This window comes from Aspergillus glaucus (assembly GCF_001890805.1).
Source record: "Aspergillus glaucus CBS 516.65 unplaced genomic scaffold ASPGLscaffold_13, whole genome shotgun sequence".
Lineage (NCBI taxonomy): Eukaryota > Fungi > Ascomycota > Eurotiomycetes > Eurotiales > Aspergillaceae > Aspergillus > Aspergillus glaucus.
Genome location: NW_019170465.1, coordinates 343,067 through 368,517, shown reverse-complemented (window position 1 = coordinate 368,517; position 25,451 = coordinate 343,067). Strand labels below are relative to the sequence as shown.

At 49.8% G+C, this 25,451-nt stretch overlaps 12 protein-coding genes across 12 annotated transcripts; 6 read left to right on the top strand and 6 right to left on the bottom strand.

The window, feature by feature from the left end:
* The first annotated feature begins 101 nt into the window (after positions 1 to 101).
* Positions 102 to 631, top strand: ASPGLDRAFT_48447 (uncharacterized protein). Its single transcript, XM_022546897.1, has one exon. It carries the CDS (start codon positions 164 to 166, stop codon positions 476 to 478), a length of 315 nt encoding a protein of 104 aa, XP_022399783.1. The 5' UTR covers positions 102 to 163; the 3' UTR covers positions 479 to 631.
* A 275-nt stretch (positions 632 to 906) lies between these two features.
* Positions 907 to 2,917, bottom strand: ASPGLDRAFT_67351 (amidohydrolase; the record flags this gene model as incomplete). The annotated part of the gene is made up of 2 exons (XM_022549121.1): positions 907 to 972; positions 1,319 to 2,917. 2 exons carry the CDS (start codon positions 2,915 to 2,917, stop codon positions 907 to 909), a joined length of 1,665 nt encoding a protein of 554 aa, XP_022399782.1.
* Positions 2,918 to 2,972: 55 nt separating this feature from the next.
* ASPGLDRAFT_454999 (Zn(II)2Cys6 transcription factor) lies at positions 2,973 to 4,835 on the bottom strand. Its single transcript, XM_022546264.1, has 3 exons — positions 4,769 to 4,835; positions 4,085 to 4,715; positions 2,973 to 4,032 (listed from the first exon to the last, which is right to left on the bottom strand). Exons 1-3 carry the CDS (start codon positions 4,777 to 4,779, stop codon positions 3,184 to 3,186), a joined length of 1,491 nt encoding a protein of 496 aa, XP_022399781.1. The 5' UTR covers positions 4,780 to 4,835; the 3' UTR covers positions 2,973 to 3,183.
* Positions 4,836 to 5,244: 409 nt separating this feature from the next.
* Positions 5,245 to 6,936, top strand: ASPGLDRAFT_26689 (uncharacterized protein; the record flags this gene model as incomplete). The annotated part of the gene is made up of 8 exons (XM_022543590.1): positions 5,245 to 5,296; positions 5,354 to 5,442; positions 5,494 to 5,564; positions 5,631 to 5,784; positions 5,873 to 5,923; positions 5,971 to 6,042; positions 6,094 to 6,807; positions 6,886 to 6,936. The coding sequence occupies 8 exons, from the start codon at positions 5,245 to 5,247 to the stop codon at positions 6,934 to 6,936; spliced, it is 1,254 nt and encodes a 417-aa protein (XP_022399780.1).
* A 355-nt stretch (positions 6,937 to 7,291) lies between these two features.
* On the top strand, positions 7,292 to 9,419 carry ASPGLDRAFT_26688 (peroxisomal copper amine oxidase; the record flags this gene model as incomplete). The annotated part of the gene is made up of 2 exons (XM_022543589.1): positions 7,292 to 7,376; positions 7,426 to 9,419. The coding sequence occupies 2 exons, from the start codon at positions 7,292 to 7,294 to the stop codon at positions 9,417 to 9,419; spliced, it is 2,079 nt and encodes a 692-aa protein (XP_022399779.1).
* Positions 9,420 to 9,879: 460 nt separating this feature from the next.
* Positions 9,880 to 10,659, bottom strand: ASPGLDRAFT_454925 (uncharacterized protein). Its single transcript, XM_022546262.1, has 2 exons — positions 10,255 to 10,659; positions 9,880 to 10,194 (listed from the first exon to the last, which is right to left on the bottom strand). Exons 1-2 carry the CDS (start codon positions 10,571 to 10,573, stop codon positions 10,010 to 10,012), a joined length of 504 nt encoding a protein of 167 aa, XP_022399778.1. The 5' UTR covers positions 10,574 to 10,659; the 3' UTR covers positions 9,880 to 10,009.
* A 75-nt stretch (positions 10,660 to 10,734) lies between these two features.
* ASPGLDRAFT_128518 (uncharacterized protein) lies at positions 10,735 to 12,663 on the bottom strand (the record flags this gene model as incomplete). Its single annotated transcript, XM_022540808.1, has 4 exons — positions 10,735 to 11,576; positions 11,632 to 12,113; positions 12,164 to 12,461; positions 12,510 to 12,663. The coding sequence occupies 4 exons, from the start codon at positions 12,661 to 12,663 to the stop codon at positions 10,735 to 10,737; spliced, it is 1,776 nt and encodes a 591-aa protein (XP_022399777.1).
* A 1,479-nt stretch (positions 12,664 to 14,142) lies between these two features.
* ASPGLDRAFT_151684 (SDR family NAD(P)-dependent oxidoreductase) lies at positions 14,143 to 15,354 on the top strand. Its single transcript, XM_022542282.1, has 4 exons — positions 14,143 to 14,478; positions 14,540 to 14,769; positions 14,847 to 14,948; positions 15,004 to 15,354. The coding sequence occupies exons 1-4, from the start codon at positions 14,189 to 14,191 to the stop codon at positions 15,195 to 15,197; spliced, it is 816 nt and encodes a 271-aa protein (XP_022399776.1). The 5' UTR covers positions 14,143 to 14,188; the 3' UTR covers positions 15,198 to 15,354.
* A 498-nt stretch (positions 15,355 to 15,852) lies between these two features.
* ASPGLDRAFT_36540 (histidine phosphatase family protein) lies at positions 15,853 to 16,759 on the top strand (the record flags this gene model as incomplete). The annotated part of the gene is made up of 4 exons (XM_022544702.1): positions 15,853 to 15,906; positions 15,953 to 16,300; positions 16,367 to 16,526; positions 16,587 to 16,759. 4 exons carry the CDS (start codon positions 15,853 to 15,855, stop codon positions 16,757 to 16,759), a joined length of 735 nt encoding a protein of 244 aa, XP_022399775.1.
* An 823-nt stretch (positions 16,760 to 17,582) lies between these two features.
* Positions 17,583 to 18,315, bottom strand: ASPGLDRAFT_58866 (uncharacterized protein; the record flags this gene model as incomplete). The annotated part of the gene is made up of 2 exons (XM_022548349.1): positions 18,029 to 18,315; positions 17,583 to 17,979 (listed from the first exon to the last, which is right to left on the bottom strand). A coding segment is annotated over exon 2 (270 nt), but the record flags the coding sequence as incomplete, so codon positions are not given.
* A 397-nt stretch (positions 18,316 to 18,712) lies between these two features.
* On the bottom strand, positions 18,713 to 19,482 carry ASPGLDRAFT_128781 (putative ubiquitin conjugating enzyme (UbcC); the record flags this gene model as incomplete). Its single annotated transcript, XM_022540827.1, has 3 exons — positions 18,713 to 19,176; positions 19,232 to 19,358; positions 19,417 to 19,482. The coding sequence occupies 3 exons, from the start codon at positions 19,480 to 19,482 to the stop codon at positions 18,713 to 18,715; spliced, it is 657 nt and encodes a 218-aa protein (XP_022399773.1).
* Positions 19,483 to 19,798: 316 nt separating this feature from the next.
* Positions 19,799 to 25,437, top strand: ASPGLDRAFT_151675 (putative ABC bile acid transporter). Its single transcript, XM_022542281.1, has 2 exons — positions 19,799 to 20,301; positions 20,358 to 25,437. Exons 1-2 carry the CDS (start codon positions 20,237 to 20,239, stop codon positions 25,327 to 25,329), a joined length of 5,037 nt encoding a protein of 1,678 aa, XP_022399772.1. The 5' UTR covers positions 19,799 to 20,236; the 3' UTR covers positions 25,330 to 25,437.
* Positions 25,438 to 25,451: the final 14 nt, after the last annotated feature.

The window sequence follows — 25,451 nt, the reverse complement described above, 5'->3', positions numbered from 1 at the left end:
TAGTTCTTCCCATATTCATTTTCTAATAGCAATGCTGTTTTCGCCTTGTTACTGGTGCCGGACGGTACGGTATGGTATCCACCATACTAGCCAGGCGATAACTTGGCGTTCTCAGTTCGATCTTGATCCGTCTTTCTCTCATGGTTGAAAAACAGTATTCGAAATGCTACGAAATCTACCAAATGAACACCTCCTCCTGATCGCAAGCAGCTTGGTAGAAGTAGATATCAACGCCTTCTCCCGCATCAACCACCGCTTCCACGCCGTCCTAACCCCGTACCTCTATGAGCGCGATGCCAAAACCACCAGGATGCCTCCATGCTTTGACGGGACGACCATACGATCCAATGACTGTCAAATGTGGCTCTTCAAATCCACTGCGGATGACCCATCGAATAGGTCTGGCTTGGTGTCCAGAATGCCCGGGACGAAAAAGCGCAAATTCGCAAAGAGTATATCCTGTTCGTGCGGTACATGATCCTTTCTGAGGATTAACAGAAAAAGGGCAGTGATGATTTTCGCCTCGCCAAGGACTGCATCTGCTTTCATTGTAATATTGCTCTGTGCATTCAACTGGGTCGCTCAACATCGCCTTCAATTCTTTTCAGTTGTCGGGTTTTGGCAGTGTGTCGGAGTTCTTGTTGTAAGCATTGGCTCTCCTTTCTGTCCTGTGCTCAAACTGCTGCTTTTTGGATGGCATATTTGCGTACTATGGAGAGTTAAAGAAACAGTGAACGGTAAAGGAAGAAGCTAGGGCAGCATACTCCCGGACAGGTTGAGGCCTCCTGTTTCGATGTGTTTTCATCTGTCGATACCGAGTTAGTCCTTGGGAGCTTGTTGACATAATAGGTTGAGAAAGGGCTGAACGCCTTGAACGGGATTTGCAGGTCAGCGTGTTGAAGTCTTTCAAAGCCTGCTCCTTGAGACAATTTGCCGCAAGTTTCTTGTATGGCAATCGATATTTTTTTCCGTCTTACGGTATCTTGGAGACAAGAAATCTGTAATTATTGTGTTATGTTTTTTTGGGGGAGAAGGAGGATCGAAGGGCAGTGAATATGGAAATGCGACAGAGACAGTGAATACGATTGAAGCTACGGGCCGATGGCTTCCTGGTAAGTGACAAACTATTGACTCAATTCATTACCGATATTTATAACATGATGAGACATGGCCAGAGCGTGTTGAACAGAAGGTTAATCACCCGGCAGCAGTTCAATGCAGCGTCCCATAAAAAGCACTTCGAGATCTTATAACCACCTTTGATTTGTTTGACACTTCGACTTTATTCGGCCCTAACCCCTTGAATTGACCGACAAACACCCCTGTACCAAGTCTGCGTCACCCTCGCCTTAAGCAATCCCTCAGCCCTCCAATCCATATTCAAAACTGCAAAATCAGCATTCAATCCCTTCTTCAAGCCCCCCGTCCATCCCTCCGCAAACCGCGAATACGCCGCCCCGGTTGTAGCAGCCTCGACAGCCTTTGCCAACTCCAGTCCAAAATGCTCATTCACCGTCTCCTCAGACTCAGGCTCAATAGCAGACTTCCGCGTCGTAGCATTATATAGATTTGGCAATGCCAAATGCGCAGCTGTAGGCGCGTCTGATCCGAATGCCACTCTCGCACCGCCTTCTAGGAACTCCTTATACGCAAATGCGCGTCCGCAGCGATGCTGACCGATGAGACTTGGCCATGCGCGGAACAGGACCGGGTCTGAGTGGACTGGTTGCACGGAGGCAGTGATGCCGAGCTGACCAAGCCGCTTTGCATCTTCGGGGGAGGTGAGTTCGAGGTGTTCGATGCGGTGGCGTGGGGGTCCGTTGGGCTGGACTTGCGATGATAATGATAGAGTGTCGATTGCTTGTTTTACAGCGGCATCTCCAATGGCATGGACTGCACATTGGAGGCCGGCAGCGGTGGCTTTTTGGGTTACCGCTTGAAGTGCCGGCGTAGGCCAGATGGTAGCAACCGGGTCCGCAGTGTTTGTGTATGGCTGGCTTAGGGCCGCGGTGCAGCCGTCTACAACTCCATCGGCTATTAGTTTGATACCTACAACACAAAATGTGGGAGACATCGACGGATGGAACTCGCGATGGAGCGCGATGGCACGATCAACATATCCAAACACAACATCCATGTCCCCCGAGTACGGAACGAGCCAATGTGCTGCAATATGGAACGGCAATTCACCAGCATATCGTTGTCGGAAGAGCTTCAAGACTTCCCAGTCCTCCTCATTCATAGCCATATCAATCATCCCCGTGTAGCCTGCAGCGGTATACGCCTTGGCTGCATCCTCCAATGCAGTGAGTTTCTCCTCGATGGAAACCACGCTCGTCAAGAATGGAAGCGCAACTGACAAATGCGCAGATTCACTGAGTAAACCTGACGGTTTTCCATTTTCATCACGGTGAATCGTGCCTCCTGGAGGGTCACTCATATTCTCCGCTCCTAGCTCATGTAACGCAGCGGTGTTGCACCAGATGGAATGGAGGTCATTTGCTTGGATATATATCGGTCTTTTATCCAGATCATCCAGCATACTCGCCAACGCCAATCCCCCCGTGCTCGACTGCACCCATCCCTTACAAACGACCCGTTCCAATTCCGGATACTCTTGCGCATATGCTTTGATCGTCTCCCGAATACTCAAACGCGATTTGCAGGACAAGAGATTCAATCGACGCTGCGACAAAGCAAAGTCGAGAATATGTACGTGGCTATCGATGAAGCCGGGGACGATGATGTGGTTGTCGAGGTCGATCTCACGAGCACCGGATGATTTGGCACAGAGGATGGCGGGGTCATCTTCTGGGCCGACATAGAGTATTTGGTGGCCAAGGATCATCATGGTGTTTTGGAAGGTGTTGCCGCTGCCCGTGAAGATGCGGGCGTTTGTGAAGATTGTTGTAGTCATAGTATCCAGCAAGTAGTGCAGTTGAAATGGGTGATTGGACTGGGTTGAATCGTAATTGCATTAATCTGGGGATATATGAATTTATATTCAAAAGAGTAGGGAAAGTAGAATGGCGTTCCGTTAGCCGAGAGGTGCCATTGTATAAATAAAAATGGATCATCGCGGAAATTGACGCTATTCGTCAATAGGGCTGATAATCGATATCTATGAGGGAAATGGAAAATCTAAAGCATATCTATCAGGCTTCTCATGTACCAAAGTAGAGTTTAATTCAGGCAATTTTGCGTCCCGAAAATATCCACGCCCATATATCCATCTCCCCAATACCTTGTCAATATATCCACCAACCGCCTCATTGTCCCATTCCTAGTTGCTTTCCAAAATGCCATGATCTGTGATAACAGACACTCTCGGTCGAGCTGATCAACAGTCGACATACCCACCACCAGAATCGGCCAGCAGTAATACTCGGCGTAGTAGTCTTTAGATGGTTGCAATTGAGTGATAAAGAAAACCCCATCGGAGACTAGCGATGAAATGTGTGTATCTGTGTGTATTTTTATACTGGTTGGGCTGGATGAGAGATTTATCAAGCATTTAAGAAGGATTCTTGATGCCAAGATGTAGAGCTTAGGACCTAGTGATAGGGTTCCAGGACTTGCCTCGTGATACGACAGAATACGAGGCAGCGAAGTTTGGTTCCCATCCCAGTAGTCGAGGATGAGTTCCAGTTCGTAACATCGCAATATATCAACACCCTCAACTGAATGCCGCTGATGCATCAAGACTATTTCGCGAATGTATCCAAACAACTTCGGCGGGACTCCAATGATCGAAGAAGCATAGAGACATGTTTCAGAACGGCAGGACGACTCCTCCAACGCGTGCTCAGCTAGTGGAAAGGTGGAATCGATAACTGCGGACTGCACCAAAGGCTGCTGGAATGGGATGCTGGTTGTAGCGTGGAATATGAAAGCCTCGAGCATGAGATGGAGCATGGTCGTGTCTGATTTTGAAAGTACACATGCTTTGTCCCGCTTGAGGTGCAGCTGGATTAACTGGGCTGCCCCGAGAAGATGGACGTCAACGCCTCTGGAGAGACGAGGTTTTGATCGCTGGGCAATTTCAGCAATTGGCCTCAAGAAACATTGTCGACACAATGCTTACCTCGTATATGCAAAGCACAATGACAGCCATCAAGAGCACAATCGGTCTCACCATCGATTCAGTGCCACTGTCCAAATGCTCCCGCAACCCACCAATAGCCTTCGCATAGTGCCCCTCCGCAATCCTGCGATAGCGTATATCATCCGCCGGGAATTCCGCTCCGCAGCATGCTAGAAGGGCGTGCATGAGGAATGGGGTGCTGAAGGCTGATTGTAACTTTTCTTGCTTGACGAATTCGATCGTGGTCGGGTGGGACATTGGGTGTATGAGAGTGGGTAAGAATGCGGTTCTCAGGAATTCGAATAAGGGAATACTTTCGCGAGATATGATGGAATTATATGGAGTGAATGGGCTTGGTGTATAGATGCATAGATTAGCCATGCCCATGTTTGTCTGCCCATGATTGTCATTTTCATTGGACTCGATATGCGATATAACTTCAATAGTAGAAGGTGACAAGGATAATTTCCCCGGACTGGCTCCTTGGTTGGACACCTCTGTCGAGCTCGAGACGTGTCTTAGTCTACTAGGCCCACCACGGCTGGACTCGGATGGCCATGCACATGTATGGTTTCCCCGAGAACAGTTCTTGCAAGTCACTGGTGTCTCGTCACATTTCTTCTTTCTTTTCCTGCCTTTCAACCGTCAGTACGTGCGGGGATAGCGCGGGTTGGAGGAACCTACAAGTCAAACATCCAGTCTTGGTGCGCAACTGCGCTGGTCGCCTGCGTGGCCGACGGTAATGCTTCTTCTGGTTATCCATCCTTGAATTGATTCGAGGTTGTCTTGCGGAGGTGGATGTCATGGTCGTTCTCCGCATTGTCGTTAATGTTCTGATATCTAATCTCTGACCAATGGCGTCAATTTGCGCGGTGGGTTATATATCACGTTCCGTATGCCCTAGAAAATTTGGACAAAAGGGAGATATCATTCAATTTCTTTGGAGCCTAGAATGCTGTGACGATAAGCACTATACTCTCCATCTGGGGAAGGAGTACCAGAGAGTGTTATCTACCGATATGTCCGTATCGGTTATCTCTACCATACACCAGCAGTGGCACACACAGCAGTAATGGTGCATCAATGGGACATCTATATTCCTACACCCCAAAGTATCATGGGGTTGATGCTGTGATTGCATGTATTGAAGGCAAAAGGCCATGGCAGACAGCAGTTGGGAGATACCCCCGGGTACTGTATACTTGGGAAATGGTATTCATCCACCAATCACTATCAATATCGATCCCCTTGCTAATTATTGATGCTCAGGACACTCTGGTATCTCCGGCTCTGACCGTGATGTCAACGGACGGGTCGTCCTCCACCCGCAACCATCGAATGACCCTAATGAACCATTGGTAAGCATTGCACAGCCGTTAGGTCTGGGAACATGCTGACAGCACTGGTAGAACTGGCCCATACATGAGAAAGCAATCAACTTCTCTATCGCCTGTCTATTTACCCTAATGGTATTTGAAACGTATGCTTTACTTGTCCACAGCCCGTCTTACAACCTTCCAACAAACTAAGACTAAAGGCCAAACAGACTTGATGTCGGCACAGTTACCTGGAATGCCATGGAAGCGGAGCTTGGTTTTGGATATGACTTTCTTAATGCCAGCTACGCAGCCGCTTTGGCTGGACTCGCTGTCGGCTGTATCCTCTTCGCTCCGGCAGCTTTGGTCTTTGGACGCAAGCCGGTTTGTCTATGCGCCGACGCTAACAATGGTTCTGGTCAATGTTGGACAAGCCATTTTTGAGACGAGGGCTCAATATATTGTGCTTCAGGTTTTGGCCGGACTAGCGGGGTCGACCAACGATACCATTATCCAGATATCGGTTGGTTCTCCTACGCCAAACAAATTCCAACTACTCACTTGGTAGAGATATCGGATCTCTTCTTCGTTCGTCAACGTGCGACGTTGACAGGTGTCTATACCATAATGGTGGTCATTGGCGTATGTCACTTTACTCTTTTTTGTGTATCTGAGCTGACCTGATCTTCGCAGACCTACCTCAGTATGATCCCAGCAGGCTATATTGTAATGAATCAAGGCTGGCGCTGGGTGTGGTGGTGGTACGCAACCCTCAACACTGTCATCATAATACTGTTTGTATTTGCCTATGGGGAAACACGGTATCGCAAGTCCGGGAACTGCTTTATTGGCGAGGAGCCTTCGACTCCAACACCTCCTCACGAAGATGACACAGAGAAGAAAACTGATTCTGCGACACCTTGCCCTGAGGCCCAGCAGACAGTCCCAGTCCCATTCGAACACCCAACAACACCAACACCAACCCGAAAGACATATATCCAACGCATGACCGTCTTCGGTAGCTTCTCAGACTTCAGCATCCACTCCTACTGGCAACACATGTGGCGGCCTTTTATTCTCTTCTTCCGCATCCCAGCCGTCGCGTTTATAGCAATCGAATACTCCTTAATCCTGTGCTGGGTTGCTGTCCTCGCAACGACCCAACCGATCCTCTTCGCACAACCGCCATACAACTTCTCCATTGGAGTGGGGAATAGAAATATTGCGCCTTTTATCGGGGCAATAGTCGGTTCAGCTTATGGTGGACCGTTGAATGACCTTTACGTTGTATTCATGGCTCGACGGCGAGAGGGCATTTATCATCCCGAGACACGGTTGCATATGCTTGTTATGCCGATGCTGCTGACGCCGTTGGGCCTATTTCTGTATGGGATTAGCATTTCCAAGGTGAGACCCTTTCTCCTATGGTACTCGGCCCCAGATAGTTGATAGCTCAGTCACAACCATGTATTGTGCCCCTAATAGGATCAGGACTTGCCGGATTCGGAGTTGGTGCTGTCCCTGCGATTTCCCTAAGTTACTTTGCAGATAGTTACCGCGAGGTATGGGGTTGATTCACCCTATTGTATCCGAAAATAAACTAATGTATAATGACCAGATCATCGCCTTGGGGATCTAGATCCGCGATAAGATAACAGCGCAAAGTGACGCCATTGGCCATCACCGTATGCGATGATTCCCAAAGGGGTAACATGAGCCTGTTTCGCTTTGCTTCGGCGACGCTCCGTGGTATCCTGAGAGAAGACCCTGCTTCCGAATTAAGCATGTCCACCCGAATGCTTCAACTTGAGATGATATAAATACAACCATGCGATCTTGCAATGGAAGTCGATCACCAAGATAAACACATTCTACCGTTAAAACCGTCAACATGACTTCCATGCCTCACGATAACGCTGGGACCGGTAGATGTTGCGCTCCTCCCCGGTCTTCACTTGTTTCCTCTCACCCACTAGGTAGGTGATAGCCTTTCGATATCTGAAACTAGACTAACTGAATGATTAGATCCCCTGTCTATCGAGGAAATCCCCCTAGCAGCCAATATTATCCGGCAACATGCCTCCTCAGACCGCCTCAAATTCAACTGTATTACACTCCACGAGCCCACAAAGGCCGAATACACAGCATTCCGCTCCCACACCGGCCCTCGCCCGGACCGGCGCGCCTTTTCCATCGTCATCCAAGGGAAGCAGTCGCCCCAGGTCTCAGAAGTTGTTGTCAACCTAACCTCCCGCCGGGTTGAATCCTGGAAAGATCTCGCCAATGTCATGCCCACCTTGACCCTCGATGATCTGGATGTCACGGAGCAGATCGCCCGGAATGACCCACGTGTCATCGAAGCTTGTCGGGAGATTGGAATCACCGATATGTCCAAGGTGTACTTCGATGCGTGGGCAATCGGAATCGATGAGAGATGGGGCTTTGAACGACGACTGCAGCAGGCGCTTCCGTATTACCGGAGCTCAAGATATGACAACCAATATGCGCATCCGCTGGACTTTGCTGTCGTGACGGATACAGAAGCGCAGGAGATCCTCAGCGTCGATATCCGGCGGGTTAATGGAGAGCGCACAGCTGTGCCTCGTGATGAGCATAACTATCTGCCCCGGTTCATTGGGAATTCTTATCGCCATGAACGACTCAAGCCGATTGACATCACCCAGCCGCAGGGTGTTTCGTTCAGAATGAACGGGAATGAGATTGACTGGGCTGGATTCAAGATGCATATCGGGTTCAACTACCGCGAGGGACTCGTCTTATCGGATATCCGTGCTCACGATCCCTATGAGCAGCGGGAGCGTATGCTGTTTAACCGGATCAGCGTCGTGGAAATGGTGGTGCCGTATGGATGTCCCAAGCCCCCGCACCACAAGAAACACGCCTTTGATGTCGGAGAATACGGCAGCGGACTGATGACCAACTCGCTCAAACTGGGCTGTGACTGCAAAGGCGCTATACACTACCTTGACGCCGTTCTTCCGACTGCCACCGGCGAAGCCTTCATCATCGAAAACGCAGTCTGCATTCATGAAGAAGACAACGGCCTTCTCTACAAACACACAGACTTCCGTGACGGAAACGTCATTTCAGCCCGGGATCGCAAGCTAGTCATCTCTCAGATAATCACGGCCGCCAACTATGAATACGCCTTCTACCACACCTTCACCCTGGACGGAACGTACAAGCTCGAGATCAAGCTAACCGGAATGCTGAACACATATCCCCTGCACTCCAGCGAACAAGCTGCTCCCTACGGAACCGAAGTAGCCCGTGGCATCGACGCCCAAAACCACCAACACATATTCTCCCTCCGCGTGGATCCCGAGATCGACGGCCCAACAAACACAGTCGTGCAAAGCGATGCAGTCCCGTCAGACGAACCCGTTGGTTCAGAAGGCAACCCATATGGTAACGGCTTCTATGCGAAGAAGACTCCCCTCCGCACAGCGAAAGAAGGTGCCACACATTATTGCCACGAAACCGGTCGCACATGGGACATCACCAACCCTAATTGCCTCAACCCCATCTCCAAAAAACCCGTTTCTTACAAGATCCTGAACAATAACTGCCCACCCCTGCTCGCAAAACCAGGTAGCACCGTCTACAACCGTGCCGCATTCGCACGCAAGTCCCTCTGGGTCGTTCCCTACCGCGATGACGAGCTCTTCCCCGCGGGACGGTATGTATGTCAGTCAACAGGGGAGGAAGGGCATCAAGACAATGGGACGGTTGTTGATTGGGTAAACCGAGACGAAGGGATCGAGAACACGGATATCGTTTGCTATGTGCAGTTTGGGTTGACGCATTTCCCGCGCACGGAGGATTTCCCGATAATGCCTGCGGAGCCTGTGAGTGTTATGCTGCGGGCTGCGAACTTCTGGCAGAAGAATCCGGCGCTTTGGGTGCCGGCTTCGGATGTGGTGAGGGATGTTTCATCGCGGGATGCGTTTGAGAAGGTTGTGGATGGTGGTCGGAGGCTGGAGAACGCGAAGCTGTAGGCTTTCTTTCATTCTTGTGTTGTGGTATTTATGCCGATATGGTGGGTTTAGCTATGAGAAATCTGTACATGATATCTTCGCTCTACAACGATGTATAAACCAGTTTTGTCGGAGCAAAGCCCTCGCGCTCAACCTTCTCATACCACCCCGGTGGGTAATTTGGCATTGGAGGAGGTACAGGCGTAAAATTCATCGAATGTCGTAATGATCTCCTCACCTCTTCGGACTGGCTGGAAGGATATGAGTTTTGGTCAACAAGAAGTTGAAGTCCCGTGCACTTACAATGGATTTTTATGGATATTTTTCCAAGCACACAACATGGCCTCCTTCTGAGCCATCTCTTGATCCGAGAGAGGTTTCATTGAGCTCAAGAGAATGGAGTTGAAGCTGCCGTCTTTTCCTTCAATAATCCACTGCGAACAAAACTCGAACAACCTGGGATAGTAGCCGGAAGATGCCCAATCAACAAGACAGAGAGACCCATCTTCCTGCCACAGAATGTCCCGGGGTGCTATATCCAAATGGCAAAACACGAGCTCGCAGCCCTGGAGAGTCAGGTTTGGATTATGCGCGAAAAGTCGACTATTGAATCATTCCTCTATCCCGTCCATTCTGTCGAAGACCAGATCTCCAGTCTCGTGAAAAAGAAGCCCGTGACAAAACCCTCTACAAAGAGACCCAGGAATTCTGTGCCGGAATGTTGCGAAATAATCAAGCACGCCCGCAACCTTTTCGATGGCAGAAATGTCCTCTAATGGTTCGATGACCTTGCCCTCTATAAACTCCATTACTATATAGCCCCAGCCCTAAACATTAGAAAAGAAAGCATACGCACGAGGTATGCGAACAATGCGACTATCGACAAGTTCGTAGGCTATCCTCTGGGCTTCGGCTTCCTCCTTTGTTACATCTGGGCCCCATTTGACGACATGTTGATCAGATATTCTGATAATGCGCTTGCCATATTGGCTGAAAATAATACCAGGCAACGGGTTCTCGCAACAAGCGATTATTGTGGCTTGTTGGAAGTCTTCGGGAAGCGTCATGTTCCTCTGCAAATGGGTTGCGGTATGAAAGGGCTGTTTAAAGACACATCTTTGCAAAGATTGGATATAGAGCAAAAGCAAGTGGGAACAGACCAGCCAGAAATGCATTGCGAGAAGGAGGGAGAGATACGAGTTTCAGTGTCGAGCGGTGTGCATAGGCGCTAACACAAGCGACAATCATTGGCCAATCATCCCCTGGAAGCTGAACAAGCTGCTGGATAAGGTCATCGAGGACAGACCTCCATATTCGTTACTATGAAAGAAAGCAGTCACAGCCAATCCCGATGTTCAGCCCGACCAACGTGATTACCTTCACTGCCCCTTGCCCATTCATCAGTCAGCTTAGCCACATGGTATTTTGTTGTCCACCCGAGATCTCTTTCAATTCCAAGAAGTATTTCGAGGACCGCATCCTGCTCACGGGGTTCCTGGAAGACTTGTCCAGCGACAAACAAGGCTTGCACGGAATTTACCCGAACCGAATCTCCCGAATTCCCAAGGCTTATACCACAGATCTCCCTGGCGTGATAGACAACCTCTCGGAGAGCATGTCGATAAGATCTCAAGCGCGCTGATACGGTTGACCGGATGGCTGTAGACTCTTGCGGCTCGTTTGCTAATAATAAGATCTTTGCTTGGTGATAGCTTTGCATTGTTGCCGCGCATAATGGCAAATCAAACCAAATCTGTTCGAAGACATCCAAGCTTAATGTGTGCTGTAAATTAGCACAGCCCCATGCCCGTATACGAGCAGTCGCATTGAAGGATGGCGGAAGGGAGTCATGCCAGTTATCCAACTCGGTTATCAACATGTTCCATCGGCTTAAAAGATACTCCTGGTTTAACCCGATTGGAAGCCGTTGTCCAGGGGGTAGTGCGAAGTCCTCAGGAACCAGAGCATCTCCAGCGGACAGGTGGTTTGCAATTTTACCAAGAATCCACGTGAGCTCATTGCTTTTCATATCTTCTTCGACGCCGGAAGAATTGTGGATATCTGTCATACTAAAGGGGCTGCACGGTAGGAGAGCTCCGTGCTCATCAGTTGCTAGGCCTGCATTCTGCCAGAGACGCATGTCCTTTAGATCCAGTCGAGTCTGAGTCTCGCTTATGACTGAGATGGTCAGCCGCCACAAAAAGTCAAATCAGTAAAGTGTTCCGAAGCTTACAGGCACACAGCAAGTCCTGTCTTGCGAGGCTCCAGAATATTGGCCCCTTTATAGCCGTTTGAGGAATTACGATGGTTGATTGGGCTGGTATAGAAGTTGCGTTATCGTTGAAGAGGGGTAATGCGCCCAAATGAGCTCTCCACGCACTGCCAGGAGCGTCCATCAATTCGAAGGTGCAGAGTATCGCAACGGCAGCGAGCATCTCTTCCTTGTCGGCGGGGTTATCAACATATGTTTCCAAGTCGATGGCTGTCTTCACACGGCCAAGGGCTTGATCGTAATATTTTGTTGATTGATACTGCCATGTCTCCTCGCCTGCCATAGGAAGACCGAAGTTGTTGCGTAAAGGTGCACAAGTCTGATAGAGATGTCGTAGATGTTTCGCAGAAAGAGCACACACGGCCGATTTCAATAGTGGCCTCGATGCTGCGAGTACGGGGACTTTTGAAGAGAAGTAGGCCGTTGTATCGAAGAGATCCATCCTGGATCGTTGTTAGCAAATAAAATTGGATTTAATTCAATTCATACGTACCACCGGCCTGGGCCTTGCTGAAAATGTCGCAACAAGTGTGAAGCTATAACCCTATTAAAGGGATCAAGATCGAAGTTTTCAGGAGGGTAAACCGGGGGAGTATTTTCCTGAGGTGCATCTAGAGTCGGTGCATGTTGGAGAGAGTGAGGTTGGATAGAGCCATAGTCTGACATTTCATGACGGCCAGAGTCGGCATTTTCCACGCCAATATCTGTCCCTTTATCCATATCACCTTCTTTTGTATCTGCAATGGTATCATTATCAGGTGCCCAAGGATCTTCGACTTGGACAAAGGTGACTGGTCTGTTGTGAGCGGAATGAAATGCACTCAGGTTATGACACTTACGCTTGCTTGGAACCTCAACCCATCTGTGATCTTCGTCGAACACATCGGGCTGTTGTTTTCCTGACCAGCTGACTCTGTTTGTTTGTTTACGTCTTGGTGTTCGACTACGGAATATAGATTGATCTGCATAAGTGCAATCTCGAGAAGCTTTCATGCAATTACCACATGCTGGTTGAGCCTCATCACATTTGAGCTTTCGGCCCTTGCAAATCAAACTGCAACAAGATATGAGCCATTATGTACCGATAAAGCTCCGGAGCACATACCAGCCGAAGTAGGAGCGCATTCCCGAGGTTTTGGCAATCAGTCAGAGCCAGCTCAGAGTGTAGGTCCAACAAGCACCCGATGAGAGGAATCACAACCAAGTAACTCATTGATGAGAGACCTTCATTGACGAAAATTCTTGACAGACGTTCCCACATTATCACGTGGAATCGCCGCAGATTTGAAGCGGGGTCTCTCGGATCGTAGCTCAGAGGGGAAATCGGGAGTCGATTATTCCGGACTAACGAGGTCTATATGGAGAGGACTAGCTGGACGAAAGAGGTATATTGCCTAACGAACGTATGTGCATGTACGCAGCTGATTGAGTGCTTTTTCTACCTAAAGGTGCGCACACGTTGGCCTATATCATCGGACCGGCGGAACTTGCCTGATCGGTCCGACATTATTCCTTATCAAGATTTTCCAAAAATGGTCACGTGCTGTTCGCCTTAAGAAGGCACTATGATCTCTTTTTGACGCTAGGACAGGCCGATTCATCTCCTATAATCCCCTGGTGCCTCTCGATTTTTACTATCTGCACTCTCTATTCGGTAAGTCTCGGGGGATTTCGAAGTTCGAAACGTAGCATACTTCCAGACATTTGTTGTCCAAACCGCCACTTTTTTCAAGTGATTCAGAAAAATACCGTATTCGGGGCAGACAAGTACGAGTAGAAATGGGATCATAGGCCCTGGAGTATCTCTGTTAGTACGTCCATATCTCGCCGAATCTTTATGCGTGAAATAAAAGAGTGATACTTACATCGCGCGTCCCCACCAAGGATGGGAGTTCAAAACATGTCCCTCCAATATCGGACGTCTTCTCGATCATTTCAAAGTTTCTGTTATTGAAATTTCAGATAAACTGAATGGTTATGTCAATTCCCGACATGCCGACCCAATGGTGAGAACATCTGTGTCAAGGGACATGATGCGACGAGGTGCTATAGTGTTAACAACAATTGGTCTTGGACGTTGCTACATGGAACCGTTCTACTACTTATAAGGTCGTCAATGACATGCACTCATGTTGATATTCGTTTATACAACACTCTTCCGCGGCTTCTACTTTGTATGGCGGCTTTTCCAAAAAGAGAAATATACCCGAGTTTACCACTCGCAGCATACCCGAAAGACCCGTCTCGGGTTTCCACTTTGGGCCAGCAAATTATTCGATTTTGGTGTTTTCGTGAAAGGCTATTGAGCCGAGCATTCTGTCCTAATGTGGTACATGTGCCCCCCCACATTGCCAATTGACAACTCGGATACTTTGCCCTACTATGTATGCTTGTGAGGGGTTCGGGGATGTCGAGGAATGTATATAATAAAGGTAGATTAGTTTTGGAATAATTTTGCACATCTACTCACCCTGTCTTTCTCTGTCAAATATCGTTTATCCACTCATTCAACGTTCCCATGTCTTCTGCATTACGCCTCCAGGATAAAGTCGCCATTGTTACTGGCGCATCCTCTGGACTTGGGAGGGCAATTTCGCTGCGATATGCTCGCGAAGGGGCCAAAGTGGTCTGTGCCGACCTCTCTGCTACAGCGCGCTCTCAAGTCACCGAAGAGTTGGACCTCACAACGCACGATCTGATCACTCGAGATGGAGGCCATGCAATTTTTGTCCAAACCGACGTTGGCGATGCGGGCCAAATGAAAAGCCTAGTTCAAGTTGCAGTGGACAGACTTGGTCGACTAGACATGTAAGTTTAACTGGTTGAGCGGACCCATTCATACAGTTCCATTGACTTTCGCGGATGACAGTTTAGTCAACAATGCCGGCGTAGCGCTGGAAGCCAGAACACCAGCGGTGTGCCATTTGACAGACGAGGATGTCTGGGACACTACAATGCGCGTCAATGTCAAGTCAGTCTTTTTGGGTTGTAAGTATGCCACTGCCCAGATGTTGAAGCAGCCCCCGCATGCCTCCGGAGACCGTGGCTGGATAATCAACATGTCTTCAATCATGGGTATCGTGGCTGGGCTTGATAATCGTAAGTACGACCGGTGAATTGCGCCTCAATAATCCATGTACGATACTGACTTGAGTCTTCCTTCTCCCGCGGAAAAGCGTCTTACTGCGCGTCGAAAGGTGCTGTCAGCAACCTGACCAAACAAGTCGCGCTGGACTACGCACCTCATCGTATCCATGTCAATGCCATCTGCCCCGGCTGTATGTTTCCGCTTCTCCAAGCCTCTTAGCACTTTGATGCTGATTGTCCAAATAGATACACAAACAGCCATTTTCAAGGAGACAACCTCTTACATGACCCCATGGGATGACCTTAAGCGGAGACACCCATTCAACGGACCTGGATGGCCGGATGATATTGCTAGGCTCGCTGTTGTACTAGCTAGTGATGATGCCAATTGGGTCACTGGTATTCTCCTCCCTGTGGACGGTGGATATACTGCTCGGTAAACCGTTTGGGCTTCAAGCAGCTTCGCGGGTTGCGCTTGAGTTGAGAGGGATTCGAATTATTTAACCACGATTATTAAAGCTGTTAGCACATATAATGATGCTTTTCGTAAAGACAATACGATAGTAATGCCGGGTTTACAAATTGAGCTATAGCTGGACTCCATATCGCTTTTTAAACCCACTCGGCTAGCTTTCCACATCGGGGATCTATCACTGAAGGGCACGTCCACGAATGTTTCCCGATCGGTTCCTCATCCCGAGCATAAAAAAACAAATCCGAAGAAATACATCCGGCATATAGCCGGAGCCGAGCATAATTAAAAGGCCAGATGTGCCCAAGTACATACTTGCGGGTTATGGAAAAGTGGGTCTCGGGAAGATTTCCTTGACATACAAACCCGCGACCATGTAAGGACTAACACCCGAGCCCTAAAACGATGATCTTCGGATTCTTTGTCTGCAAGATACCCGGGTCGCTTACTCCTTCTATGGTATAAGAACACTCTTAATATTCAATCCCTGCGATGTATTCTATTGACAGCGCACAACATATGCTCGCCCCAACTTGTACAGAAACATTTTTTAGTAGGTTACTTACAGCCCGGGCGTACAAACCAAAAGAAAGCAAATGATACTTCATTCTCTCCCGTCCAGCATGCCTCCAATTCTATATCTCGTGCGCCACGGCCAAGGCGAACACAACGTCAACGTAAGTTCACCCGCCTACATCGATTATCATCAACTCACTCTCCCAGAACTCCCATCATATCCGAGATCCCCTCCTCACCGAGCACGGCAAGAAACAGTGTCAAGATCTGCGAGATCAGTTTAAACATCACGAAGACATCTTACTCGTGCTTGCATCTCCCTTGCAACGCGCCATTCAAACCGCAGCTCATGCGTTCTCCCCCGTGTTGGAGAAGCGCCAGGTACCATTCGTTTTAGTACCGTTGGCGCAGGAAATTAGTCATCTTACTTGCGATCTCGGGGCTGATCGGGAGAGTCTTGCGAGAGATGCACCCGGGCTGATTGCCCAAGGGGCTCCTGGTTATAATGTCGATGATTTGGATATGTCCTTGGTTGACGAGGATTGGAATTCCAAGGTATGGACCCTTCACTCTACTTTCCTTGTCTGCTGGTAAATTAAACTAAATAATGACGATATGCAGGCAGGAATCTACGCCCCTACCCTGTATGCAGTTCGCAAGCGAGCCGCAGCACAACGAAGCTGGCTCTGGCAACGACCCGAAGAGTGCATCGTTCTGGTCTCACATGGTGCCTTCTTACATTATCTGACTGAAGACTGGACAGGTTATGATAGAGCCCGTGGTAAGATCGCCCACTGTTAAAAACCACCAAGCATTGAATCTTTTCTAATAGTCTGCATAGGTACTGGTTACATGAATTGCGAATACCGACAATATGAATTCAGCAAAGATTCAACAGAAGCAGATGCGCATTTGATTGAGATTGGTGTTTGTCGGGAAAAGGTCAGTCGGCCTGCTGGTCTGGATGCGCATGTTATACATGAGATTGAGGAGGTCGAGAAGGCATCTCACTGAGACTTTTATTGGATTTCTTTGTTATTCAACTTGGGATTTGAAGGAGCGAGTGACTTGATACAAGTTGGATTGGTGCATGCGAAGCTATTGCCAAATGTTTCACAATAACATGATCAATATAAGGGAGAGCAGACATGTGCTGACACAAAAATGTGGTGTATTTTATTGAGGATACATGAGACAAACGCAGAGCACTCAAGCGAAAAGAATAAGATGGCAACGGCCCGAGCAGGTCAAGTTCGTATATTGTAGAACGCTGAACGGATCCAAAGAAGCACCCAAAACCTCTAAACTACTCTAAGCCACCTTCCAGGAACCCACATCGACAATCATCATGGCAGTAAGTATCACCCGAGGGCTACACAAAACCCTCATCAAATTGCCTCTGCACCCTCCCCCAAATCCTTTCCCCAAATTGCCACACCATCCACCAATCCCCCTTCGCATCCTTTCAAATAATATGTGTGATGCTCGCCATTGGCATCTTCATCTTTGGCATCCCCGGGACAACCAACGCCGGCTTCCCAACCGGACTAACCCTCTCCCCCTTACGCTCCACCACAGCGGGCGAGAAATCCACATCAAAGTACCGCGACTGGTGCCAATTGGTGCACACGAAGATAAGCATATTCGGTGATCCTATGATGGCCGGTTGGCCGGATCGTTGGAATGACTGCCGTTCGATGGCGGCGAAGACTTCGACTTGTTCTCTTGTGCGCTGGGTAACGATTGACTGGCATATTTGGCTGGCCGTGGTGCCTAGGGGGGTTGTTGTTGATGGAGGCAAATGGGAGATACGTAAAAGCGAGCATTATCGCGTTACCCATGTATGCTGCGTTTGTTGGGAAAAGGTCTGGGAGGATGGGGCGGATGTTGAGGGTGTTGAGAATGGATATTGATTTTTGGGGGGAGGGGTTTATGGCGCGGTTGATGGTTCTGGCTTTCCAGGCTAGGAGGATGTCGCTTTCGCTGATGAACGGCTTCTCTCCCTTGTCATCGGACTTGGACTCGGTCAATTCGTTCATAGCCGTCTCGCGCAACTTGGACACGAACCAGCCTGGCACGCAGACAAGGCGAATATCCGACGTTGGCATCCTTGGTGGGTAGTGCAGATCTCTCGGGGTGGGATTCAATATCCATCTCGTGCTCGACAACTGTCCACGTGAACCCTGGCGTTTCACATCATACTGTTCCGGGACATGGTATTCCAGTTTCGCATCCTAAACGTGTATTAGAATAAGGTCATAAAAAATCGTGAGAAGAACATGCACTCCTCAACCGCAATCTCGCCCCGGATTTCCTCTACTCGCCGAGTTCCAATAATCGCTCCAATGCGTGACGCAGTCGCTCCGCGTCCAAGACATCCTCGAACTTCAAGATGCAGTCAATGGCTAGAGACCGGTAAATTTGGATGTCATCTCTGAAATGAAGTGGAATAATTGTATCCGTGGGCACTGTCGGTAGTGCTTTTTCATTGGTGAAGAGGCCCATCGCGGTGTGCTCTGTTCTGTCTTGTCCTGGAGACAGTAGAGTGCGCTAGTTAGTTAGCTAACTAGTTAGTTATGTATTGTTGATTATGTCAGGGTACGAGAAGGATTGAACGCGTCATCTTATACTGGAATTGAAGATAGGAGGCGGGGTTAAAAGGACATCACACTGATTGGTACCTTTGTGATTGACTTTTGTTAGTGTTGTCGATAACGGCGTCTCCTATATTAACAATATTGATGGATATGCTTTGAGTGGTTGGATGATGAATCATATCGATACGAGATGCAGTGTATTGGTTCCATTAAAAGCCCTGGAAATAAACAATGAACAATGTAAGAGATCGGAATATGTATATTATAGCCTAAGCTCCGGGTGCGCCTGCGCTATGCTGAAAATAACAAACCCACCCACCAAATACCCACCAAGATGCCAAACGTAAAATATGAAATAATATAAAAGAAATCACTCGTCATCACTCGTATCCTGCCCGTCGAAATCAAGGTCCTCATCCGAGTCACTTCCCCCAAACACATCGTCGTCCACATCACTGTCGGCCCAGAAGTCCTCATCGTCTATTTTGTCCACGGAATTCTTTCGCATAGTCGACTCATGTGTAGGCATAACAAAGCCCTCTGGAATATCCTTCTTTGACTCTTCGACTTGGCGGCGGACAATGGCTTTGTATGTTTCGGGTTCTTTGCGGAGTAGGACGCCAGCATCGACATTGGCAGGGGAGGAGACTTCTGCGTCGTCGAGCAGAGATAGAATGGAGATTAAAACAGATTCGACGCGTTGTGCGGGGGACCATCGTTCAGAAGCGAGTTCACCGGACATTTCGTCTTCGCCGGGCGGGTGGAGGATGGAGATGCAGAGCTTGCCGTCGGAGTAGATATTGGGGTGGCAGAGGGGCCGGAGGAAGCGGAATTCTATCATGCCATCGTTAGTAAAGATATGAGAGAGACAGTTAAAGAACGAGCGTACCAGGCGGGGAATAGGGGTAGTTTCTGGGGAACTTCATAGTAGCCGTGAAGTAACCGCGGTAGTACATGGATTCGGGATTGAGGACGATCAGGCCGATTTTCCAATTGAACATGTCTTCATTTTGAAGCTGACAGGATTAGTATTTGTAGTATAGCAGGGGTACCAGGGTGGTGTATAGAGCGTACATCGATGTTGACCCAGTCTTCCTGCGACAGGGATTTATATTCGTTCATGAGAATGCGCTCCGCCATGATTCCCTGCACTGCTCTGTGTAACAGAGAATCTAGACTGGACTACCCTGGTGGAAAAAGAAGAGAAAGAAGGTGGTGGTGGCAGTAGTGGCAAAGGCAGAGTGGTGGTAATGGTGGTGGCCGATAACGATAACGGAGGGAATCAGTCAGCCTTACCCTTTTGAGTAGGAATGGCCGATAGTGGCGATGGGACAGATTTTTATACGGAGTATAAGCATAGCGCTTAGAATACCATAGGATATCTGCAGTACCTATGCAGTACTCCGTACAGGGATATATGACTCTTAGTATACAAAACCCGATAAGCAGAGTGTATCAGAAGTGTTGTTTGCGACATTCTACTTACTATCTGACTCGTTTAATTAAATAACGGCGAAGATCGGATTTCCAGCTAGTACTCCGGAGTACAGTGTATGGTGTCATAGCTTTTCCGTTAAGCCTCTTCTTTTCCTCTTTTGGTTTTTCCTCAGGCGGTGACTCTCTCTCTCTCTCTCCCCCCTCCTCTCAGCTCTTCACACCTGTTTTCCCTCTTTTCTTCTTCTTTTCTCCTTCAGCTCTCCTCAGTCTTACCTCCTTCATTCCCTAATTACCTCAAAATCCACCAACCGGCGCCCTTCCGGCTTCTTCCAGTCGCGAGGATTGCCATGACCATCTTTCTCCGCCGATAAAAACCGCGACCACTGCTACCACCACACCTCACATCTATTGATTCCTTTCTAACCCGAATGAGAACCATATTTTGTTCCAGTCTGCAATGACCTTACAATGTCATGGCCCGATTTGGGCCATCGATGATGTTTCTCGCTGTTTCCAGCGCAAGTATGTTAGACAACCTCTGGAAGACCTGGGTGTCGCTACTAACACAGCACCAATAGCTATCTCCAATTCATCTTACCATTAACTGCCTGCGGTCTTTCTCTCCTATTGATCCTCCTTCGTATCGCCTACCAACTGGTCGTGTCCCGTCAACGTGCGGCTTACAAGATTTTACCCAACCATGCGGTGGATGACGATACTCCCAATGGCCAGGCTGTACAACCCGTGGAGAATGAGAACCCCGACGAGTCGGATCCCATGCTCTCCAAGGCGACCCAAAGTGAACAGCTGTCGGTGGAAATTGATCGCCCTCGTGGTCAGATCGCGCTGATTGTCTTCGAAATTGTCGCCCTGGTGGCTCAGGTCGTTCTCTTCGTCGTCGTGCTCTCTACCGATGGCTGGGGTCATCATGGTTCGCTTCCTGCGATCGGAAGATTGGTCTCTTGGGGATATATTCTGTTCCTGGTGTTGGTCCGACTGGTCCTGTCGACTCTGGACCTCGACTCGCTGCCTAGAATTTGGAACCATACGGCCGTTCTATATGGCTTACAGTGGATCTTCACCGTCCTCATTTTCCGATCGGCACTCATCCACCCCATGTCGAAACGAGCCATGACGTTCAACGTGGTCGAGTTCGCGTTATCCTCGGTGCTGTTGTCCGTTACACTGCTGTCTCGTCGAGGAAACAAGCCGGTCTGGGTTCCGCGCGAAGATGGTTTGGAGCCCCCGAGACACCCAATGGCAAGCTTGTTTTCATTGGCCACTTTCTCGTGGTTGAGCCCCCTGATCTACAAGGGTTACCGGCAGCCTTTGGAGCTCCATGATATCTGGAACCTGACCACGTCGCAGAAGGCTGCAGCCGTCCTTCAAGATTTCCGTCACAAACAGCCCGAGGGCAAGTTGGTGTGGAGGCTTGGTCGTTATTTTTACGGTACTCTATTGCTACAGGGCGCGTGGACCGTCTTCTCGAATCTCTTCACCTTTTTGCCAACGGTGCTCCTTCGCGTTATCTTGCAGTATGTCGAAGACCCTCGGTCCACCACGCCAAACGCAGCCTGGCTCTTTGCCATCCTGTTGTTCTGCTCGAGCTCCATCCAGGGAATTGCCGATGGACAGTCTCTCTGGATTGGTCGTAAGCTGGGAGTGAAACTGCGTGCGATCATCATTGGTGAAATCTACACCAAAGCGCTGAGGCGCAAAGCGGGCGCGTCCACAGATTCGGCCCCAAAGAAGCCCCAGGAACCAGCCAAGAGCAATAAGAAGAATAGCAAGTTCTTTTCTTTTGGTCGTAAGAAGAAGCAACAGCAGCAGTCTAACGGCACCGCCGACCCCGAAACCGCCTCCGCGAACAAAGACGATGACAAACCAGATCAGGTGGCCAACATTGGAACCATCATTAACCTAATGGCCATCGACTCCTTCAAGGTCAGTGAAGTGGGTGCTTATCTACACTTCCTGTGGGCCAGCGTGCCGGTTCAGGTCATTATTGCCGTCACTCTGCTCTACCAGATCATGGGCTTCAGTTCATTTGCAGGCATTGCGCTCATGGTCCTCATGCTGCCGGTGAACCTGTTGATCGCCAAACAATTTACCAAAGTCCAGAAGCAGATTCTCGCCGGTACGGACGCTCGAATCCACGCGACAAACGAGATTCTTCAGAACATCCGCATTATCAAGTACTTCGCCTGGGAGCAACGATTCCAAGACATCGTGGACGAGAAGCGTCGGGCAGAGCTCAAGGCCCTCCGCTTCCGCTACATCATCTGGTCAACTGCGGCTACTGTCTGGTATGGAACACCAATCCTCATCACGTTCACGTCGTTCCTGCTGTACACGGCTGTAGAGCACAAGCGCTTGACCCCCTCGATTGCGTTCCCGGCTTTGTCGATGTTCTCTCTGCTCCGAGTGCCGCTGGACCAGCTGGCTGATATGGTCGCGCACGTCCAAGAGTCCAAGGTCTCCTTGGATCGTGTGGACGAATACTTGAACGAAGAGGAGACAGAAAAGTTTACTCAGCTCCACGATACCAATGTTACTGGGGAACCACCAAAAATTGCCATGGAGAAGATGACCTGCTCTTGGGCCTCTTCCAATGGACGCACACAGGGTGACGTCGCCAATGACACGGACGCATTCCGCTTGATCAACATGGACATCGATTTTCACGTCGGGAAACTCAATATCATCGCGGGTGCCACTGGTTCCGGTAAGACGTCTTTGCTTATGGCCCTTCTGGGTGAGATGAACCTCGTAGACGGCACCATCTATCTGCCCGGTGGATCGGCCAACCGAACTGAGCTTCCTGTCAACCCTCAAACTGGACTCATCGAGAGTGTGGCTTATTGCGCGCAGGAGGCGTGGCTGGTCAACGATACGGTCAAGGGCAACATCGTCTTTGCTTCGCCATGGGACCAGCGCCGCTACAATGCGGTCATCAAGGCTTGTGCGTTGGAACGCGACCTGGCCATCCTTGACGCGGGTGATCAGACCTTGGTCGGTGAAAAGGGTATCAGTCTTTCGGGGGGGCAGAAACAACGAATTTCTTTGGCGCGTGCCATCTACAGCAAAGCCCGACACCTCTTGCTGGATGACTGTCTCAGTGCTGTCGACTCGCACACAGCCAAGCATATCTTCAGCGAAGCGCTAATGGGTCCGCTGATGATGCAACGGACGTGTATTCTGGTGACGCACAATGTGGCTTTGACCATCCCGCAAGCATCGCATGTTGTTGTCCTCGAGAACGGCAAGATCGCGTCCCAAGGCCACCCGGATAAGGTTGCAGCGTCCGGTGCTCTGGGTGAAGAGATGCTCAAGTCGCGACCGACCTCTCGCTCAGGTTCCCAGCGTATCTCCCGCGTGCCTTCGGACCTGGAACGACACCGCGACGAGGAGCCACCGTCTGCTAATGGTACGGCAAATGGCAATTCTACTGGCCAGGCTGATAAGGGTCAGGGCGAAGATGCCAAGCCCAACCTTGTCGAAAAGAAAGCCGTCGGCAGTGTTAAATCGTCGACCATTGTCATGTACCTTCGCGCGATGGGACCCTGGTACTTCTGGATTGCCGCCTTGCTGGTTTTCTGTCTGGAGCAGTTTGGATCTGTGTCGACTAATCTCTGGATCCGGGAGTGGGCCAACGCTTATCAGAGTGAGGATTCCGCTCCGAACGATGACACTGGTCGTTTGGCGGCCATAACCGACCTTAAGATGCCATCTTTCAATGCTGGGAGTGTTCCTCGCACGACAATCACACGTGTTCCTCATCTTGGCGCGCAGTCTGCCGGCGTCCAAGGTGCGAATGAAGTCAACGTTTCTTACTATCTCGGAATCTATCTTCTGCTCGGTTTTGGCTACCTGGCTATCGCTCTGGTTAGAGAAGCGATCCTTTTCTGGGGTTCCCTGAATGCGTCGTCCAAGATCCACAAACGTCTCCTGAAGACTGTCATGCATGCCAAGTTCCGTTTCTTTGACTCCACGCCCTTGGGTCAGCTCATGAACCGATTCTCCAAGGATGTCGAGGCTGTCGACCAGGAAGTGGCTCCCGTGGCAATCGGTATGGCACACTGTCTTGCGTCTGTGGTGATGATCGTGGTTTTGATTTCCGTGATCACGCCCGGTTTCCTAATTGCCGGTATTTTCGTGACCATGCTTTATGTCGCTCTGGGTGCTGTGTACGTGAACTCGTCTCGTGATCTCAAGCGACTCGAGTCGGTTCAGCGGAGTCCTCTGTACCAGCAGTTTGGCGAAACTTTGAACGGTATCGTTACCATCCGTGCCTATGGCGATGGCCCGCGGTTCATCGTCGACAACCACATCCGCATCAATTCCTACAACCGCCCTCATCTCTACCTCTGGGCTAGTAACAGATGGCTGGCGCTCCGAGTTGACATCGCGGGTGCTTTGGTTTCCTTCTTCTCGGCTGCTTTTGTGCTGATCAACAGCAAAACTATCGACGCCGGTGCGGCTGGTTTGTCGTTGACGTATGCCGTCACCTTTACCGAAAATGTGCTGTGGCTCGTCCGTCTGTACTCTGAGGTGCAGCAGAGCATGAACTCGGTCGAGCGAGTGAAGGAGTACCTCGACGTTGACCAAGAAGCGGATGCAGTCCTTGCTGAGTCGAGACCTCCAGCGAACTGGCCGGACAAGGGTGCTGTGGAATTCTCCGAGTACACCACGCGGTACCGCCCTGATCTCGAACCCGTTTTGCGTGAGGTGTCGTTCTCAGTGCGACCGGGTGAGAAGGTCGGCATTGTGGGTCGCACCGGAGCTGGAAAGAGTTCTCTGGCATTGGCACTCTTCCGCGGTCTCGAGGCAGAGAAAGGACGGATTGCCATTGACGGCGTGGACACTGGCGCCATTGGCTTGCGAGACCTGCGCGAGGCCATTACTATCGTCCCACAAGATCCAACTCTTTTCACTGGAACAATCCGGAGCAACCTCGACCCGTTCGGCTTGTTCACTGACGAGCAAGTCTTTACGGCGCTCCGTCGTGTGCACCTGATTGGCTCCAGCACGTCTGGCTCCGTGACCCCGTTGACCACGCAAACCGCTAGCACCGCTTCATCCACCGTGGCGCCGTCGAACGGTCCACAGGAAACCGGTACTGCCGACAACAAGAACATCTTCTACAACCTGGAGAGTCCAGTGTCAGAGTCCGGTTCCAACCTGTCACAGGGACAGCGCCAGCTCCTCTGCCTGGCTCGTGCACTTCTTAAAAATTCCCGCGTTCTCATGATGGATGAAGCGACGGCGTCCATCGACTACAGCACAGATGCCAAGATCCAGGAGACGCTCCGTGAACTGCGAAACAGCACCATCATCACGATCGCGCACAGACTCCAGACCATCATTGACTACGACAAGGTCCTGGTGCTGGATCACGGAAAGGTGATTGAGTACGACCACCCGTGGGCACTTATCACCAAGGAAGACGGACTCTTCCAGAGTATGTGTCAGAACAGTGGGAATATGGATGGCTTGGTGGAGGGTGCGAAGAGGGCGTGGGAGCACAAGCGGCTGGTTGATGATTCTTGATTGCTTTTGCTAAGGATTTATGTTGACTAGTTGATTCTGGTTTCTTATTCTTAGTAGTAATCTTTTATTTGTGGTTTATGCGAGGTATAAAAAAAAAATAATGTTATGATTCAGATGTTCAT

Bases quoted from the DNA above. Each gene is read 5' to 3' on its own strand.
- ASPGLDRAFT_454999 (XM_022546264.1), bottom strand. The intron at 4,033-4,084 runs GTAAGCATTGTG...GAAATTGCCCAG, and splicing joins TTGTGCTTTGCATATACGAG to CGATCAAAACCTCGTCTCTC.
- ASPGLDRAFT_454925 (XM_022546262.1), bottom strand. From the start codon at position 10,573: ATGCATTTCTGGCTGGTCTGTTCCCACTTGCTTTTGCTCTATATCCAA. The intron at 10,195-10,254 runs GTGCGTATGCTT...TGGAGTTTATAG, and splicing joins TCGCATTGTTCGCATACCTC to AGGGCAAGGTCATCGAACCA.
- ASPGLDRAFT_48447 (XM_022546897.1), top strand. From the start codon at position 164: ATGCTACGAAATCTACCAAATGAACACCTCCTCCTGATCGCAAGCAGC.
- ASPGLDRAFT_151675 (XM_022542281.1), top strand. From the start codon at position 20,237: ATGACCTTACAATGTCATGGCCCGATTTGGGCCATCGATGATGTTTCT. The intron at 20,302-20,357 runs GTATGTTAGACA...CAGCACCAATAG, and splicing joins TCTCGCTGTTTCCAGCGCAA to CTATCTCCAATTCATCTTAC.
- ASPGLDRAFT_151684 (XM_022542282.1), top strand. From the start codon at position 14,189: ATGTCTTCTGCATTACGCCTCCAGGATAAAGTCGCCATTGTTACTGGC. The intron at 14,770-14,846 runs GTAAGTACGACC...CCCGCGGAAAAG, and splicing joins CGTGGCTGGGCTTGATAATC to CGTCTTACTGCGCGTCGAAA. The intron at 14,949-15,003 runs GTATGTTTCCGC...TTGTCCAAATAG, and splicing joins CAATGCCATCTGCCCCGGCT to ATACACAAACAGCCATTTTC.